The following is a 16,035-nucleotide window of genomic DNA, read 5'->3' on the forward strand; positions in this document are numbered from 1 at the left end:
TTTTGAGAAAAAAAATTTTTTCCCTTTTTTTTTTTTTTTTTTTTTTTATGAAGCAGAAACTCAGTCAAAGCATTTCATTTTCAAGCTTTTTAGCGTTACATTAAAGGTCATTTTAATCATTTAATTGCACAAGTATTACTTCCCAATGATTTTCTCAATTCAGATTCCAACATCTGAGCCTCTAAAATTCTCGTTTTAATGTTTACTAAAGTGATTAATATTGTTGAGGTTTGCCTGTTGCCTTAATTTTGTTGTTACATGACAGTGATCATAAGTCACCTTCCTATAATGTGACTGAGCTTTAGTCTATTACTTTTTGCCCTCCAGCTACATGAACTCAGCAGATCTGCCATATCCTGCACAGACTTGCTCACAGGTTTTACAAATGCTTCAATGCATCATGCTTCTTTTCTTTTCTCCCCCGCAGCCACCAGCGCACTTTTGTCCTTGAAGTCATGGGCCGCCACTGTGGGTGAGTAACACATAGATTTTAAAAATCTTTTATTTATCCCTTTATATAGTGCTAATTAGATTTGGGTATTAACTAGCTATATTTAAGTAACGTTTTAGAGCAACTTTGCTTTTAGGATTACTTGAGTCAACTTCATTGAATGAAGAACAAGCTCGTTTTAACCAAAAATTAATCAGAGACAAACACACCTGCAATTTTTGTTCAAGTTTTGTACGCTTTGTACTGAAACAAAAATATTTAAATTTTTTTTTTCTTTTGCCTGTTTTTGTTATATTTTTAACTATGGTATTTCTATGATTATTTTGAGGTTGGCCTTTTTAAAATACCAACATTTCCACATAACTTTATATTTTGGTTCATCGGAGGATGTCATTTTTAAATACTACATCATTCATGTCATGATCAGTTACTCTTATTTTTTTTTTTTGGACCAAATACTGTTTTTACTGTTACTGGAATAATTTTTTGGACAGCTACTTTTTACTTTTAGTTGAATAAAATTATTTAGTACTATGCTTGCATGAGTACACTTTTTGGGTACTCTACCCTCTTCTTGTGTTAATTAGTGTGTTTTGCCTGAAGGTATCTGGCCCTCGTGTCGGCTTTAGCATCAGGAGCAGACTGGCTCTTCATTCCAGAGGCTCCTCCGCTGGAGGGCTGGGAGGACCTCATGTGTGCTCGTCTGGAAAAGGTGGAGCATGCACGCACGCAAAAACAGTGCAGATTTCATTTAAGCACCAGCTTCATGCTCCGGTACACCATGTCTGAAGGTTTAACCAGGAAACCTCTGTTTACTTTCAGAGCCGAAACAAGGGGTCAAGACTCAACATTATAATTGTTGCAGAGGGAGCCATTGACTCAAATGGAAAGCCCATCTCCTCAACTTACATAAAAGATGTGAGCTCTTATTTACAGACTTGATGGCACTTATAATATGTGTTGAAGACACGTTAATTAAGATTAAGAGAGTGTATTATTTATAATTCCATCCCTTTGGTTATTGTTTCTGGAGCTTCAACTATAATTTAGTGTTTTTTTTTTTGTTTGTTTTTTTTTTTTCATCCTGGAGTGCAACATTAATAAATGAGTACTTGTACATCTGTTTGAAGCTGGTGGTGAAGAGGCTGGGCTATGACACCAGAGTGACGGTGCTCGGCCACGTTCAGCGAGGAGGAACTCCGTCTGCGTTCGACAGGATACTGGTGAGCTGCATGTGATAAAAGAGGATTGTTGAATGTATGTCTCATCAAGATGATGGCATTTAACTGTTAATTCTTAGTCTAGCGTCGAAATTTTTAGACAGTTGTAGTAGGATAAATTGAAGTTATCAGTATGGACAACTAAATTGTAGTTTTCCTCTTTATTTAGAATTTTACACCAGTTTTGCATTTTTAAAAGGCGTAGACCTACTCTCATCAGGCTTTCACTGGCAATATCTTTTAGAAAACCTACTGATTTTGTCTGAGGATGATACAAAACATATTTCTCTAAACATTGTTGGAACAATTAAATATTGCTACTCTAATTAAACTGGAAAATGCATCATAGTTCCTTTCATAGATGTAGAAGTTTTAAGTCTAACATTTAAGGATTACAAGATTGTTCCCTTTCAAGCATTAGAGCATAATTCCTTAACCTTTTTTCTAAAACTCAAAATAATTTAGATCAAAGTTGCTTATTAATAATATTACAGATGGGAAATTGAAAGATTAGTGAAAGTTAATGTTGCAGACCTTCTTGCATTATGAAGAGCAGATCTGCATTTCAGTCTACATGGATTTTTATCTATTCATTAATTCTGAAAAATCTGATAAATTATTTCTGGAACATTACTGGGCTAATGGTACCATTCAGGATCAGTACAGTATAAGTTTTAGATATATTTTACTTGTTCAAGTATTATTCTGAGTACTTGATTTAAAATGGTTTATTGTACCATTTAGCAGCACAGAGGTGCAGCCTAATGTAATTGTTGTACTTAAGAAACCTATTTGGTTGCTAAATTTTAGTTTTTGACCATTATTTCTAATTGTGAGGCTCTGACTTTATGCAGTGATACATTTTTGCAGATAAAAAGATTATTTTCCGATTTGAAAAACTTTTATTTTAACTTTTTATTGCTATTACCAACATTTTCATGTCTTTGTCATGATTAGTAAGAGTAACTGTCTGCTGGAGCTATGTAGTCAGATTGTAAAAAGGATGATGGATTGAGTGAAGATTACCTTGGTTTTGGAGTATTAGGTCTCCAGTCCCTAGAGACTTTCTATTAAAGATCAGAGCATTTGTTTGTTCTTCTCTATTTATAGTTGTCTGAACTCATCGCCTGACTGGATTATGTATACAACATTTGTCTGTTTACAGAACCACAGGGGGCAATGCCCTGGGCAATACTTAAAGCTGGTTATCCTCGTCAGGCCTTAGTTTACATATAAATTCAAAGACAGTTTGTGATTTGTTTTTTTGTTATTTGATATAAATTTGACTTTTTCCTGGATTAAACTGGGTCGTATACAGTACAATTTAATACGAGTTGGAATTGTGTGGCTAAATATACAATAAATAAACTGAATTGAAATTGGTAAACAGTACATGATGACCAGCAAACAACCACCAAAAAAAATCATGTAGCAGCTTTAAAGTCTGTCACTTTGCTTCTTTTAATGATTAGTGGTTAGCTTCTCTAATTGAAGATTTCCGAGAGCAGCATGATTTCACCAGAGCCGCATTCACTTTTTTCATCTTAATATGAATGTGTGTTTGCAGAGCACCAAGCTGGGAGTGGAGGCAGTAATTGCCCTAATCGAGGCCTCTCCTAACACTCCAGCCTGTGTCATCGGTCTCTGTGGCAACCACGCGGTCCGTCTGCCTCTCATGGAGTGTGTGGACATGGTGAGTCTGGCTCCACACTGGGGGAACTGATTTAATGGATGGCAAACATTTGATGTAGCGTGGGCTGGTTGCAGCTTAACAAGAAAATGAACAATCTTTTGCAGACCAAGTTGGTGCAGAAAGCCATGAATGAAAGGAGGTTTGAGGAAGCTGTTAAACTGCGTGGAGGGTAGGCGCTCATGCTTATCCTGGATTGTGCTGTATAATGATTCTTTAACGAACATTATTGACATTCATTTACACAGCGATCTGTTTCAAGTGCTTACTTTTGTTAATTTTGATGATTATCGTAACAAAAACTTGACAAAAAACTTTGCTAGTTGTTACCCGAGGCCAAATAAAAATTATTTCTAATATACAAACTGATAAGACTGCTGACTTAGCAGTTAGTGACTGTCTAAACGAGGAGGCCAATTAACAAACGTCCATTTTTAACGAAGCTTGCTGCTCAGAGCTCTGTATGCAAGTATATTAATGGAAAATTGAGTGGCAGGAAAAGGTAAATTCTGGTAGAAAAAGATACAAATGCAGCAGAGATAACTGCATGACTAAGAGGATTGTGAAGCAACACCCATTAAAGATGTTAATTACTCTTCCTGGGTAACCACAGCCACTTTAAATGACCACAATACCACTGAACGTAATTGATCAGCAAACTGGTCTTAATTAAACCACATAGAAAATTGTTTGGAGTATTGTTAGTACATAGAGGGGAGACAGCAGGGCAACAATATAGATGAGGTTAAGGTTGCTGTGGAAACAACTAGAGGTTTCTGACAGATTCACAGGCTGACCACCTTTACTGGATTGGAGCCCCAGTCAATGCTACACTGTAGCATTTCAGTAGACTGTCATTTTGGTGTTGCATTTTGTTTTTTTGTTTCTTTTAAGTAAGTATTTTGTAACATTCTAATTTTCAAATAAACCGAATTGTGGCTTTTTATTAGCCGTAAGCCATAATCATTGTTTTTAATAGGAATAAACATTTAATAATGTGTAATGAACTTGCACATTAAATGTGTAAATGTAATGTGTAAATTTACACATTTAATGTGTTTGTCATTGTATTTAACAATGACAAAATACGAGTCATTGTTAAAATATAATAACTGAAGTTAATGTATTAAGAATTTACAAGTTCATGGAAATGTGCCTGCATACCTAACTATAATATGCCTTGTTTCTGTAGGAGTTTTGAGAACAACTTGAATATTTACAAGCTTCTGGCCTTCCCAAAGCCTGCTCTTACCGAGGTTAGCTTGTCACACATCAGCTTTATCTCATGTTTTTAAGCGTGAAACACTCACAGGATGTAATTTGTGAGATGAACTTGACTTTGGTTCCCCTTCAGAGCAATCACTCTGTGGCTATTCTGAACGTCGGCGCTCCAGCTGGAGGCATGAACGCAGCAGTCAGGTCAGCCGTGAGAGTTGCACTTGCTCTCGGACACAAGGTCTACGGCGTCCATGACGGCTTTGAAGGCCTCGCCAACGGATTGGTGAGGATGGCTTTCTATGACGCAAAATCTTAGCTATAATTTTGAAAAAATTATTTAAAAGAAACTGTTCTTTCTGCCTGCGAGCAGATATTTGAAATGGATTGGCACAACGTGGCTGGATGGACGGGACAAGGAGGATCACTCCTGGGGACAAAGCGGTAAAAAGGAAAGCTGTACTGTTTCAAAAAATATGCCTGTCAAGTATTTGTGTACTCATAAGCAAATTCAGGTAGTAAAATAAACTTAATTTTAAAATGCTTAGAGGACAATTACAACACATTTGTGACATGTGAAGTTAAATGCCTCAAAGTAATTTTAAAACCTTTTTTTTATGCTGTGCCTTTCTCAGAACCCTTCCTGCTAAATTCATGGAGAAAATTGTTGAGAACATTGGCAAGTTCCGCATCACAGCTCTGCTTGTCATTGGAGGATTTGAGGTATTTGAGTTTTTCATTTTCTTTAAATCACTGAATATTATTAATTAAAGACTTCAGAGTTACGATCCGCGTGTTAATTTCAAAGGGATACGAAGGTGTGCAGCAGCTGTATGAAGCCAGGGGTCACTTCGATGAGCTCTGCATCCCCATGTGTGTCATCCCGGCGACCATCAGCAACAACGTCCCAGGAACAGACTTCAGTCTGGGAGCAGACACAGCTGTTAACGCCGCCATGGAGGTACGTCTGAGCAGAGCGCACATTTATTGCTGTTGGAGAACTGCAGTAAACAGTGGCACCTAGGGGTCAGCAAGGCCCCACTGCAGGCATACAATGGTATGGAAGAGGATTAGGGTAAAGAGGGGAAAAAAATAATTTTTCCTTTTTTCTCAGAATCTTGGAAAAAGTCAGAATTTTTTTTTCTTCTGAATTTTGACTTTAATCTCAGCATTTAGCAACTAACTCAACAGAAAAATTAACTATTTTTTTTTTTTAAGTCAGAATTATATTTTTCATAAGTGGCCCTTGCCAGAAAGAAAGTATTTTGTGCCCTGTCGCCACAGTTGTTAATATGAGAGGTTAGCTAACTGCTAGTAAGACTAACTCTATTTGAGATCTTGTCAAATATTGAACATCTCTTTTCAAAGTTAGTATGTCTGGCTTACACTCGGGCTCACTGAAAAGGACTCGGGGTGATCTAGAGAGATTGTGCAAGGAGGAAGGGTCAAAGATCCTTCTCTTGTTCAAGATGATAAAAATTGTGCAACTAGCAGTTTAGCTAAACCAATTATTTCTTAACGTGGAGTTTTTCCTCCCACTGAATAAATAAACTCAGATTTAAGATTTTTCTCATTTTTCAGTGAGAGTTTAGGGTGCAGCATCGCAAGATCAAACTTATTTAAACCTTTTTGTACATTTTCTCCAGGGGTTCAAATAAACACAGGTGGCACTGTAGCTAGAAATGGTGTTTTACTTCTATTTGCAGATGGGGCCAGTCAAACCTTTTTATATCTAATAAGGAAATACATCTTACTTTTTAATTATCATCTTTTCTTGGGGGAGCTTCTTATGTTCTGAGAGTAATTGTGTCTCATTTTAACTTGCCTTCAGGGATGTGACAAGATTAAGCAGTCTGCCTCCGGGACGAAGAGACGAGTGTTTGTAGTCGAGACGATGGGAGGATACTGTGGTTATCTGGCCACCTCCACTGCTATCGCTGTCGGTGCTGATGCGGCTTACATATTCGAAGAGCCTTTTAACATCCATGACCTTAAAGTGAGACTTAAAGCAAAACAAAACAGTTTCTGTCTCACTTTTTTTTTGTTCGCTTAATGCATCTTCCCTCTATCAACAATGTGCCCTCTGTTGATAGACCAATGTTGAACATTTGGCTGAAAAGATGAAGAAGGACATCCAGCGGGGTCTGGTACTAAGGTTCGCAACTTTACAGAGCAATTTAAAGTCTTGAGTGAAGACATTACGTTTAACATTACTAAAAACATAAAATTCAAAGTACTCGCAGTAAAGGCTCATTTTGTAGCGAAAAGAATGGCTTCCAGTCTTTCAGATTTTTCAACACATTTCTGTTTGACTAGTTTAGAGTAAAGGCTGAGAAGTGCTTAATGACCTTATCAAGTGTTTCAGTTGGCCAAAGTGCAGTTTAGACAGAACTTTGTAACATAAAAATAACTTAATATCTGAAGTAAGATAAATATACGTTTGTCAACTTTTCAGCCTCATTATGCATTTTTGCACCGAGGTTACCATACTTAAAACATTTGCAGTACAGTTAACTTCAACAATTATTGATACTGGTTTTCACCAACTATTGACATTCTTGTTTTTGAAGTTTACAACTAAATAAAAGTTACGACCAACATTGTCATATCTGGAAATACTGATGACCCTTTAAAACCAAGTTTCTGCTGATTAAATGTAACATTCTGAATATTTAGACCAACAACAGAATGACATAATTGTGTAATAACTTTGAACTACTGTTGACTATCTTCTTTTTTTAAACAGGAACGAATACTGTCACAAGAACTACACTACAGACTTCATTTATAATCTGTATTCAGAGGAAGGAAAGGGAGTCTTTGACTGTAGAGTGAATGTGTTGGGACACCTCCAGCAGGTATAGTTTTTAAAATAAGACACCACCATGTGCAGTATCTTCATAGTGAAAGCAAATATTTTGTATTCCTGGAAGATATATAGGAGACATATATGTAAACAAATAATACACACATATATATATATAGATATTTAGATGGAGTGTTCATGTTTGAGATTCACTGGGTCACTTAGGATGTGCGTTTGTGCTGCAGGGAGGAGCACCTTCCCCCTTCGATAGGAACTTTGGCACCAAGTTGGGTGTGAAGGCAATCCAGTGGCTCTCCGAGAGGTTGACTGAAAGCTTCCGACAAGGTGGGGTTACGCTACACTCCCAGAAAATAAAAGTACTAAACCAAACTGCAGACGTTTGCTGATGATGCCATTGTTTCCCCTCCAGGCCGCGTGTTCGCCAACTCCCCAGAAACGGCGTGTGTGCTTGGCCTGAACAGGAAGGTCGTCTCATTCGTTCCTGTAACTGTCCTGAAGGCCAGCACTGACTTTGAGTAAGTATTTTGAAAAACATATAAAACACCGGCTTTTGTTTTATTTATTTATTTTTGTTCAAAACTTTAAACCAAATCATTTATGGGTATTGTTTTTGTACTTTTCAGGCACCGGATGCCCAAGGTTCAGTGGTGGTTCAACCTGAGACCGATGCTGAAGATGCTGGCCAGGTATCAAACCAATTTTGTTGAATATGTCCCTGGAGAGATGGAACATGTGACTCGGCGCTCCATCAGCATTGATGCTGGATACTAGGCTTCCTGAGGCAAAACTTCTGTATGCAGTTTCTGGATCCTTAGCTATCCATCCTTTGTCCCATTTTCACTCACGAGTGTGTTTTGGTGCTCTCCCTCATGAACCTAGCCAGAGTTGCATAGTGGGAAATAATTCCTATTTGCATATGAAATTGCACTGGACCAACATCCACTATAGAGTGTAGATATTTTTTTCTCCAGTTGAATTCCTCGTACCTAAGAAACAAGAACTCTTATTCTCTAGTCGTACGCTTAGATTTTTGTGCTAAGCTGTCATCATACCTTTTGGCTTGCCTCATGTGGGCTTATTTAAAAATACTTTTTTATGTAGATTAAAGAGTGAAAAGATGAAGCAAATATGTTTACTGGAAATATGCCCTTGTGATATGTTTAGTACATGTATTTTGGGAATAATTGTGTCAAATGAACAGCGTGCTTCTCTGTCAGAACAGAACATGTTGATTTACGTGGAAGTTAAATGACCAGTTCACCATCCCAGGCTTAAAGATTAATGCTATGAGTAACACAAGTGGTAAAATAATTATCAGGTGAATTATTTGGAAAATAAAGTCAGGTGCTCTGCCATGGCAGATGCTGAGCTGAGTGAATTTACGCAGACAAAGCAAGCCACTGTTAAGCGTAGTGTGAATTTAAGTAACATTATCACAATGTCGCTGCAATATTTGAGTAGCATTCATGTAAATAATGTTGCAGTAGAGCATGTTTACAGTAGATATGGTGTCTTTGCGTTAGCGTGACTGAAGTATAAGATGTTTTCTATTATTTAGTGTATGCCTGTAACTGCAGATGCCCTGAGAATCAGGTTTCTGTTTCTGTAAAGTTCAGGCCGTACCCTCTGAAGTTCAGACACTTTACTCTTGAATGAAAATGGGACTATGTTTCTTAAAAACTTTTTTAGTACCTCTAATCAGTGTAATACTAGCTATTTAAGATCAAGTAACATAATTTCCAGTATTCATTCATTAACTGACGCATTTAATACAGAGAAATTTTGTACTTTCTTTGTAAGGATTTTTTCTACTCAAATTGCTGCTATAGAACAGACAACCAGATGTGTCACCAAACCAAAGTTTTACAGAACTTTCATTGAATATCATGTATTGCAACAAATGAATGTAGATGCTGCAGTATAAATCTCTTACTTTTAAATCCACATATAGGAAATGCTTACATTCTGAGCCATAAGACATATTAGCAGGAGCCTTCAGTGAAAGAAATAATTCTGATCATGTTTAAACATGTCATTTCTAAAAATTAAGAAATTTATAAACTTTTTGTGTTTTTTATCTGAATATTTTGTGTGGCTAATGTGACTGTAACTCAAGAGACCCTTAAGATATTCATTTTCTGTTTTTTATATATACATGTTTATGTATATTGTGTGGTTGTGTGACTGAAGCAAAAATATCTAGTATTAATTCAAATTAACAGAATTTTCCGAACTTATCAGATACTTTATTACAATTTAAAACATGTAAACTTTACAACTACTGTACTTTAAAGAGAGGAATCTATAAAGAAATATAAACTTCTGATGTGTTTTAAGTATATATTAATGACGTACATATATATCCAAGTATGACGCTATTATGTATACATTGCTGTGTGATTAACCCAAATACGCCTTTATATCAAACAGTTGAATTCAGGAACTTAAATCACTGCCAGCTCAACAACATAAGGAAATAAACAGGAACTCGGTTCACAAAGTACTGTAGTGTGTTTTTTCTTTTCTCAGAAGTTGAATGAAAACGGAAACTCATCTTTGGGGTTTTTCTTGCTTGACTGAGGACTGTTGCTTGTAAAGTCAAACTGGAAGTCTTCACTTTGTTCTGGTTGGTCAAACAGGAACTCAGTAGCTGGAAAATCATATCCCAAATCGAAGAGTTAATTTATTTCAGTAATGTTGTTCCAAATGTTAAATATATATGTGGACACAGAATGATATATTTCGAGAATTAAGTTCTCATTTTGATGGGCATGGTTATCACAGCTAACAAAAAAAAAAAAGTTATCTTTCTGGAAATAAGAATCCTGCAAAAGACTGAAGGAGTGCAGAGGCACATAATCTAATGTGCTTGAGGTGTAATGTGAAGTTCCCATGGTCAGTGATGTTTTGTCATCAGTCAACTTTGTTTAATTAAGTCCACAGCGCAGCCGTCTACCGGGGGGATTTTACCGTACTTGACTGTTAAAAAGATTTATGAAGATGCTGATTTAATTTTCCAGTATGATAGAACACCTGCCCACATTATCAAAAGTACCAATACCTGGTTCAGTAATCATGGTCTTATTGTTCTTGACTGTCCAGCGAACTCACTTGACCTAACCCCCATACAGAAACTGCGCAGTAATGACAAGAGGAAGATGAGATGTGGCTCTGCTGGATACATTAGTAGAACCATGGGCTGATCACCACAATGCTACACTGCACTCATGCAGTAATTCATGCAAAAGGAGTCCCGGCCAACTATTGGTATTATTTATTTTTTTGTTAATCTGAGATTCTGAGAAAATGAATTTTGTTTTTATTAGCTGTAAGCCATAGTTATTAAAATGATTGAAAATAAACATCATGAACAGGACTCACTAGTTGCAATGAATCTAAACATGAGTTTCACTTTTAATTTAATTACTGAAATAAACTTTTTAATGACATTTTAATTTATTGGGATGCACCCATAGAGGTAATATAACAAAGCAGCTTCTGAATAGATACTTACAGCTTGAAGATTTAGCATCTGTGGCTTTCTGTAAAGAAGATGAACAGCCCTCAGTATCTTTTCTCCAGATGTACGAATGCCTAAAGAATATCTTGTAATGTAAACCTCACCTTGTCGTTGAAAAAAGAGCCAGAAAAAGCAAAAGAGGATTCCTGCAATGACAACTAGCGTTAACTCCGAAGTCAGGAACGAGCAATTGCTGTCAGGTTTAGTTTTTCCCTTCAGCTAACTTCCTACTTCTTCCTGGGAAGGTCCAACATCAAATCCAAATCCAGGAAATCCTGGTATGCTAACATTGGAGTTCAGATTGAGTGCAAAAGCTGAAGATTTAGAATCGGGAGTGCCTTGACGATGAAAGCTGGTGGGACTGAAGCTAAAACAAGGACAGAACACATCTCTTCAGGTTCTGTTGACAACTTGACTCAAAAGTCTTGAGGAACTCATAAAATCTTACTTGAATGTAAATGTTGGAGTTGAGAACACGGATGTTTCAGTTGAAGAGAGAGCCTGTAGATTGGCTTCTTGAGATGTTTGAAGAAAACTATTGGCTTCCTGATGGTCCTCTGCATCAGGTGCTTCATCCTGCATGTTATCCTTCTGGACCTCCTCTGGATCTGATAAAGTGGGAACCTGCACCTTGTAGCAGGAAAAGCAAAAAAAAACTTATTTTACAGACAATGTACATCACAATCGAAAGAAACAAAAGTCTGCTTGAGAAATGGAAGCATCAGTCAATATTATTATTATTATTTGTGGTATAACTCAGTTAGTACAAAGGTTGTACAGAAATGCATCCTGGTAAAAAAAAAAGAGTAAAGGAAAGTCATAAACCATGGTTTTCATCAACAAGTTACTTAATAAAGTGATACTCTGATCTGACCCCATGTTTCAGTAACAAGTAATCTAATGCGTTACTATTTACAATCCAATACTCAGATTAAAATTACGAATCCAAGTCACTGTGTGTTGCTATATCTGTTATTTTATTTTGTAAAAACATACATTGTTGCTTTGCTCTTTTCTGGGAGTTGCATCTCGTGTGTAACATCAGCAACACAAACGTAAACAATGGAGGGAAAAGAGATGTGCATTTCCTAGCTGATGGATCGATTTTTCATTGAGTAATGAAGTTTCTTTTTTTTTTTTTTGACCTCAAGGTGGCAAACCGCCCCAAAAAACATCCTTTTCCATTTCATCTTGAACAAAATGCCTTGAGTCTTTAATCAAGGCAAGCTGTCATTTTCAGCCACAAACATTTAATTAAAATATCTACTGTTATGTAGTACTGTCTCTTACCTGTTGGTCTGTTCCTGTCTACATATCTACTGTACTACATATCTACTGTTATGTAGTACTGTCTCTTACCTGTTGATCTGTTCCTGTCTCTCCCTCCCTCTGACTCTGTGCTTCAAGCTTCTGATGTCCCTGCATTGTATTCATGGCTTTACAACCGACACCACATATACTAACGTACAGTATCAGAATGTGAACTAACTAAAGCTAAAAAAAATGTGTTGTACTGCACCTTATAACCTAATCATAACTTAACCATTACCCTTATAAATTGTGTGGAAATAATTATAAAAAATACTGAAAAGTTAAAAAAAAAAGTCAACCTGACATTAATCCTCACCTGTTCTCCTTGCTGGTTCTGTTATAATTAATATTATGTTTATATCTTCACACCCTGACCCTGCACTTTTCATGATAAAATTGTTTAGTTTATTTAAAAAGTAAAACCAGGGAATACATATTTCAATAAACTAACATAAGACCTCACTTGAGCTTCCTCAATCTCTTCACCCTTCTTCACTGTTCTAGCTCTGCTATTCAGCTGATGCGACATAATATAATATACACATAATGTATAATGTTATATAATGTAATATATTATCCAATATATGTTGATAAATAGTTGAGTATGATCAGGTGTTGTGTATACACTGATATTACACTTTAAACAACAACAAAAAGGCTCATTTTGCTGCTGTTTCAGTTTCATTGTGGTGAAATAAAACATTCTGGCTAGAGAAGCTAACTTTTAGATAAAGATTAGCAGTAAAATATTCGACGTGTGATTATTTCAGAATTAAAATTACTTGATTCCTCAAGATTTGGTTCCTCTATTTGAAAGTAAACTGGCAACAAAGCGTTATAAACAAACAATATTCATTGCAACATTCCCGACAGACTGTTTTACCTCATTCAAAAGGAGTTTCTGTCTCCCACCTCTCAAACACTCTGAGCCGTTCGGAGGGGGTAAAGGAGAGGAGGAAGGAGCGCTGTGTTGCGCATTCAAAATAAAAGCACACAAGCGAAAGATTTGAAAATCAAATATTTTTCGCAACTGTGGTGAAATTCGCCTGTCTCCAATACTGGGGAGAAACACAAACCCCCACCCCCGTCCCGGGTTCCTATGCCTATGAGAAGAATAGTACAAATATAGATCTGTTTGAAAGCTGTGCAAATTAAACTTATGTAACCTAAAAGTTGATCTGTGTGAAAGTTTGCTAATGCATAAAAAAATATAGCGACTCAGTCCACTAAAAATCAGACAATAAACTAAAACCTGTTCCTCCTGTGACATTTCTGCTTCCTCTGCCTCAGAGTGCATTTCTTCCGGTGGACCTGACTCTGGAAAAAAACAAAAAAAACACAAAAAAAACAATCTCATGGTGATCTTCAATGATGACATTTACTGTATATATGAATAAATAATCAAAAAACTGAATTTATTTTAATTTCTAGGGCAACATATTCACCGTCTGACAGCTGCAGAGACCACAGGTCTTCATTTGATTTGTCAGAGGCAGTGAAGCAGCTGGTTGGATCCTGCGGTTCGTTTTCCTCACTCATCTCCTCAGTGTTTACTTCTGCAGCAGGTTCATGGTCACGCTGTAACATTACGTTCAGGATTGATATAATTTTACAGACCATAATTACTGATGTGTTAGAAATAAGAAAATATCAAACTGATCAATCTGAGTACAGTTGCTTGGTTGAGATCAATGTATGACATGTCAATGGAGCAATCCTCCTTCGTCTGTTCGGACTGTTCTTCTGCTGTGTGGTGTTCGCCTAAAACACTGCAAAGAAAATTGCATTTAATTAGTAAATAAAAAGCTTTAAAAGTTAGCATTTTTTTTATTATTTGTAAATTTTGTAACACAAACCCATCTGGTAGTTTTTCCATGGAATAAGAAGTCGCATCTGGATCTGTTCAGAAATAAATTGCTGAATATGTCATTTTTCAGCTTACCCAGAGAAAAGACAAATTACAAAGAAAAGACTGGGCTACCAGTAAGATGTTCCAGTTCTTTCTTTTTCATCATCATGCAGTCATCACAGTGTTTAATTTGACTCTCAATTTCCCCTATCTCAGCCTGCAGCAGGAGGAGCTTCTGAGCGATGGGATTTTGGAAATATGTTTCTTTGTATGACTGCAGTGTCTGTAGGTAGCTAGCAAACCTCTCTTTGTAGACTTCCCTAGTTGGTGCAAAATCAACAACTCAGTTTCGGACATTTAAATGCAACTTGCAACAAATCAAATTATACAATAACCTACTGGTCATGGTCATAGCTGCTTTTTCTATTTTCCAATTCAGTTTTTAGCGTCTGTTCATACTGAAGAAGCAGGCTGTTGGTCACCTTCATGCTGGAGAGTCATGGATGACAGAAAAAAAAAAACAGTAAATAAAAGCCCCACTACAATGTAACTGGAATAAAAATACATTTGATCATGTTGACCAGTGCACACTGTGGTACTTAATTTCTGTTACCTTTTTGCTTTTTCTTTATTGCTCGTTACAGTGCTCTGCTTCACTCGAATTTCTTCTTCAAGATTCTTGATGTATCCTTGAATTGCTTCAATGTAAGACTTCTTCTCAGTGATGAGAGTTCTGCACTCTGTTTAAAAAAATATAATATAATTTGATAAGGACATGTAGCACAATGCAGTTATAATACTATTGGGATATCAATTAATAAAACTCAGGCCACGATTTGTTTAACTTATCAACAATTGTAGCTAGACATACCTTTGATTTGCTTTTGGATTCCATTCTTCTTTTGAGAAGCCTCTCGAGTTTTAACAGCTAAAAAGGAGTGAAATTATTTGATTGCTTTTTATGTGTAAAAGATATCGACCCCAACAACTGTATACAGTTTCCAACTAGCTTACACTTCATTAGCAAAAGTCCGAAAGTGCTAACAAAAGTGCTAACAATAAAAACGCAAACAAGTTTAATGAAGATATAGTTGTAAACATAATAAACTTACCAAATTGAAAAACAAGACTATCAATATTGTCGAGTAAATGCTGCTCCTTCATGTTGGGTTGAACTAGCTAACGGCGCTAACAGTTAAGAATTTTAATTATAATGAAAAAATATAGTTTAAAGCTAAAGGGGTGATATAATGTGGTAACTTAATTAAGCCACCAATTATATAGAAAAATACAAGTTCACGTTAAAATCTATTTTAGATTAGAAATAATTTACGCCAAAGGAAACAAATGTTGGAGGTGTGATCATAGCGACTACCAGATCAGATTTCATGGTTTAGTAACCATGGCAACTGTCAGCTATTCTTCCTCAACGCAGTAGTTAGTGATGAATTTTACTATGTGTTTTTAATACTGTATGCCATTGGTTTTATATAGAAAAATATTTTATTCCTTTTAATGATAACATGAAGTCTCAACATTAAGACTCAACCTCATGGCGAAATATTTTAACTTAAAATGACATATTTTACTCGTAATTATGGCTTCATTATGCACAACTTATTTCCAAATTTTGGACGTTACAGTAGCCTACTTTTTTGTCATTTTGAACCTCGTGACCAATAATTCAAAGTTGTCAATAAATATCTAAAATTCAAACATTTGGGTTTGAATTAAAGTGTGTCCTTATTTTATGGACGTGGCCTTCAAACTCATTTGTACTTTATATTATTTGTTACAACTCAAACCCAGTCAAACAAATGATTTTTTTTCCTTATTTTTCTGTCTTGCATAATTATGACTTTGAAACTCAAAGATATCGGTTAGAAACTTAAAATGATTCATTTAGAATCAAAATTGGGGCACTTTTTAAAAATGTATTTCGTAGTTCTACT

The 16,035-nt window shown here is 36.1% G+C and overlaps 2 protein-coding genes across 2 annotated transcripts in view; one reads left to right on the forward strand and one right to left on the reverse strand.

Moving 5' to 3' along the window:
• Nucleotides 1-8,463, forward strand: part of pfkla (phosphofructokinase, liver a) — a 15,065-nt gene extending 6,602 nt beyond the window's left edge. The window contains exons 6-22 of the mRNA XM_015033470.1: nt 428-472; nt 1,055-1,163; nt 1,274-1,369; nt 1,582-1,674; nt 3,239-3,364; nt 3,469-3,533; nt 4,554-4,617; nt 4,716-4,862; nt 4,950-5,020; nt 5,212-5,299; nt 5,385-5,537; nt 6,408-6,572; nt 6,670-6,731; nt 7,323-7,434; nt 7,628-7,727; nt 7,813-7,918; nt 8,027-8,463. Coding sequence (XP_014888956.1) covers nt 428-472; nt 1,055-1,163; nt 1,274-1,369; nt 1,582-1,674; nt 3,239-3,364; nt 3,469-3,533; nt 4,554-4,617; nt 4,716-4,862; nt 4,950-5,020; nt 5,212-5,299; nt 5,385-5,537; nt 6,408-6,572; nt 6,670-6,731; nt 7,323-7,434; nt 7,628-7,727; nt 7,813-7,918; nt 8,027-8,174 — 1,750 coding nt within the window. The 3' untranslated portion in view covers nt 8,175-8,463. The remainder of the gene's footprint in view (nt 1-427; nt 473-1,054; nt 1,164-1,273; nt 1,370-1,581; nt 1,675-3,238; nt 3,365-3,468; nt 3,534-4,553; nt 4,618-4,715; nt 4,863-4,949; nt 5,021-5,211; nt 5,300-5,384; nt 5,538-6,407; nt 6,573-6,669; nt 6,732-7,322; nt 7,435-7,627; nt 7,728-7,812; nt 7,919-8,026) is intronic.
• A 796-nt stretch (nt 8,464-9,259) lies between these two features.
• On the reverse strand, nt 9,260-15,475 carry LOC106948035 (uncharacterized). The gene is made up of 15 exons (XM_015033471.1): nt 15,196-15,475; nt 14,955-15,011; nt 14,697-14,823; nt 14,483-14,572; nt 14,216-14,403; nt 14,091-14,133; nt 13,907-14,003; nt 13,680-13,812; nt 13,487-13,551; nt 12,283-12,342; nt 11,372-11,553; nt 11,155-11,290; nt 11,028-11,069; nt 10,918-10,945; nt 9,260-10,053 (listed from the first exon to the last, which is right to left on the reverse strand). The coding sequence occupies exons 1-15, from the start codon at nt 15,245-15,247 to the stop codon at nt 9,929-9,931; spliced, it is 1,425 nt and encodes a 474-aa protein (XP_014888957.1). The 5' UTR covers nt 15,248-15,475; the 3' UTR covers nt 9,260-9,928.
• Between the last annotated feature and the right edge of the window lie 560 nt (nt 15,476-16,035).

Source organism: Poecilia latipinna, unplaced genomic scaffold, assembly GCF_001443285.1.
Source record: "Poecilia latipinna isolate Pla-1442-1.1 unplaced genomic scaffold, P_latipinna-1.0 Scaffold269, whole genome shotgun sequence".
In the NCBI taxonomy this organism is placed as follows: Eukaryota; Metazoa; Chordata; class Actinopteri; order Cyprinodontiformes; family Poeciliidae; genus Poecilia; species Poecilia latipinna.

Excerpts from the sequence above, each read along its gene's own strand:
- LOC106948035 (XM_015033471.1), bottom strand. The coding sequence starts at position 15,247 with ATGAAGGAGCAGCATTTACTCGACAATATTGATAGTCTTGTTTTTCAA. Across the intron at positions 13,552-13,679 it reads GTCTCTGCAGCTGTCAGACG|AGTCAGGTCCACCGGAAGAA; the intron begins GTGAATATGTTG and ends GTTTTTTTCCAG. Across the intron at positions 11,070-11,154 it reads TTGGACCTTCCCAGGAAGAA|GAATCCTCTTTTGCTTTTTC; the intron begins GTAGGAAGTTAG and ends TTGTCATTGCAG.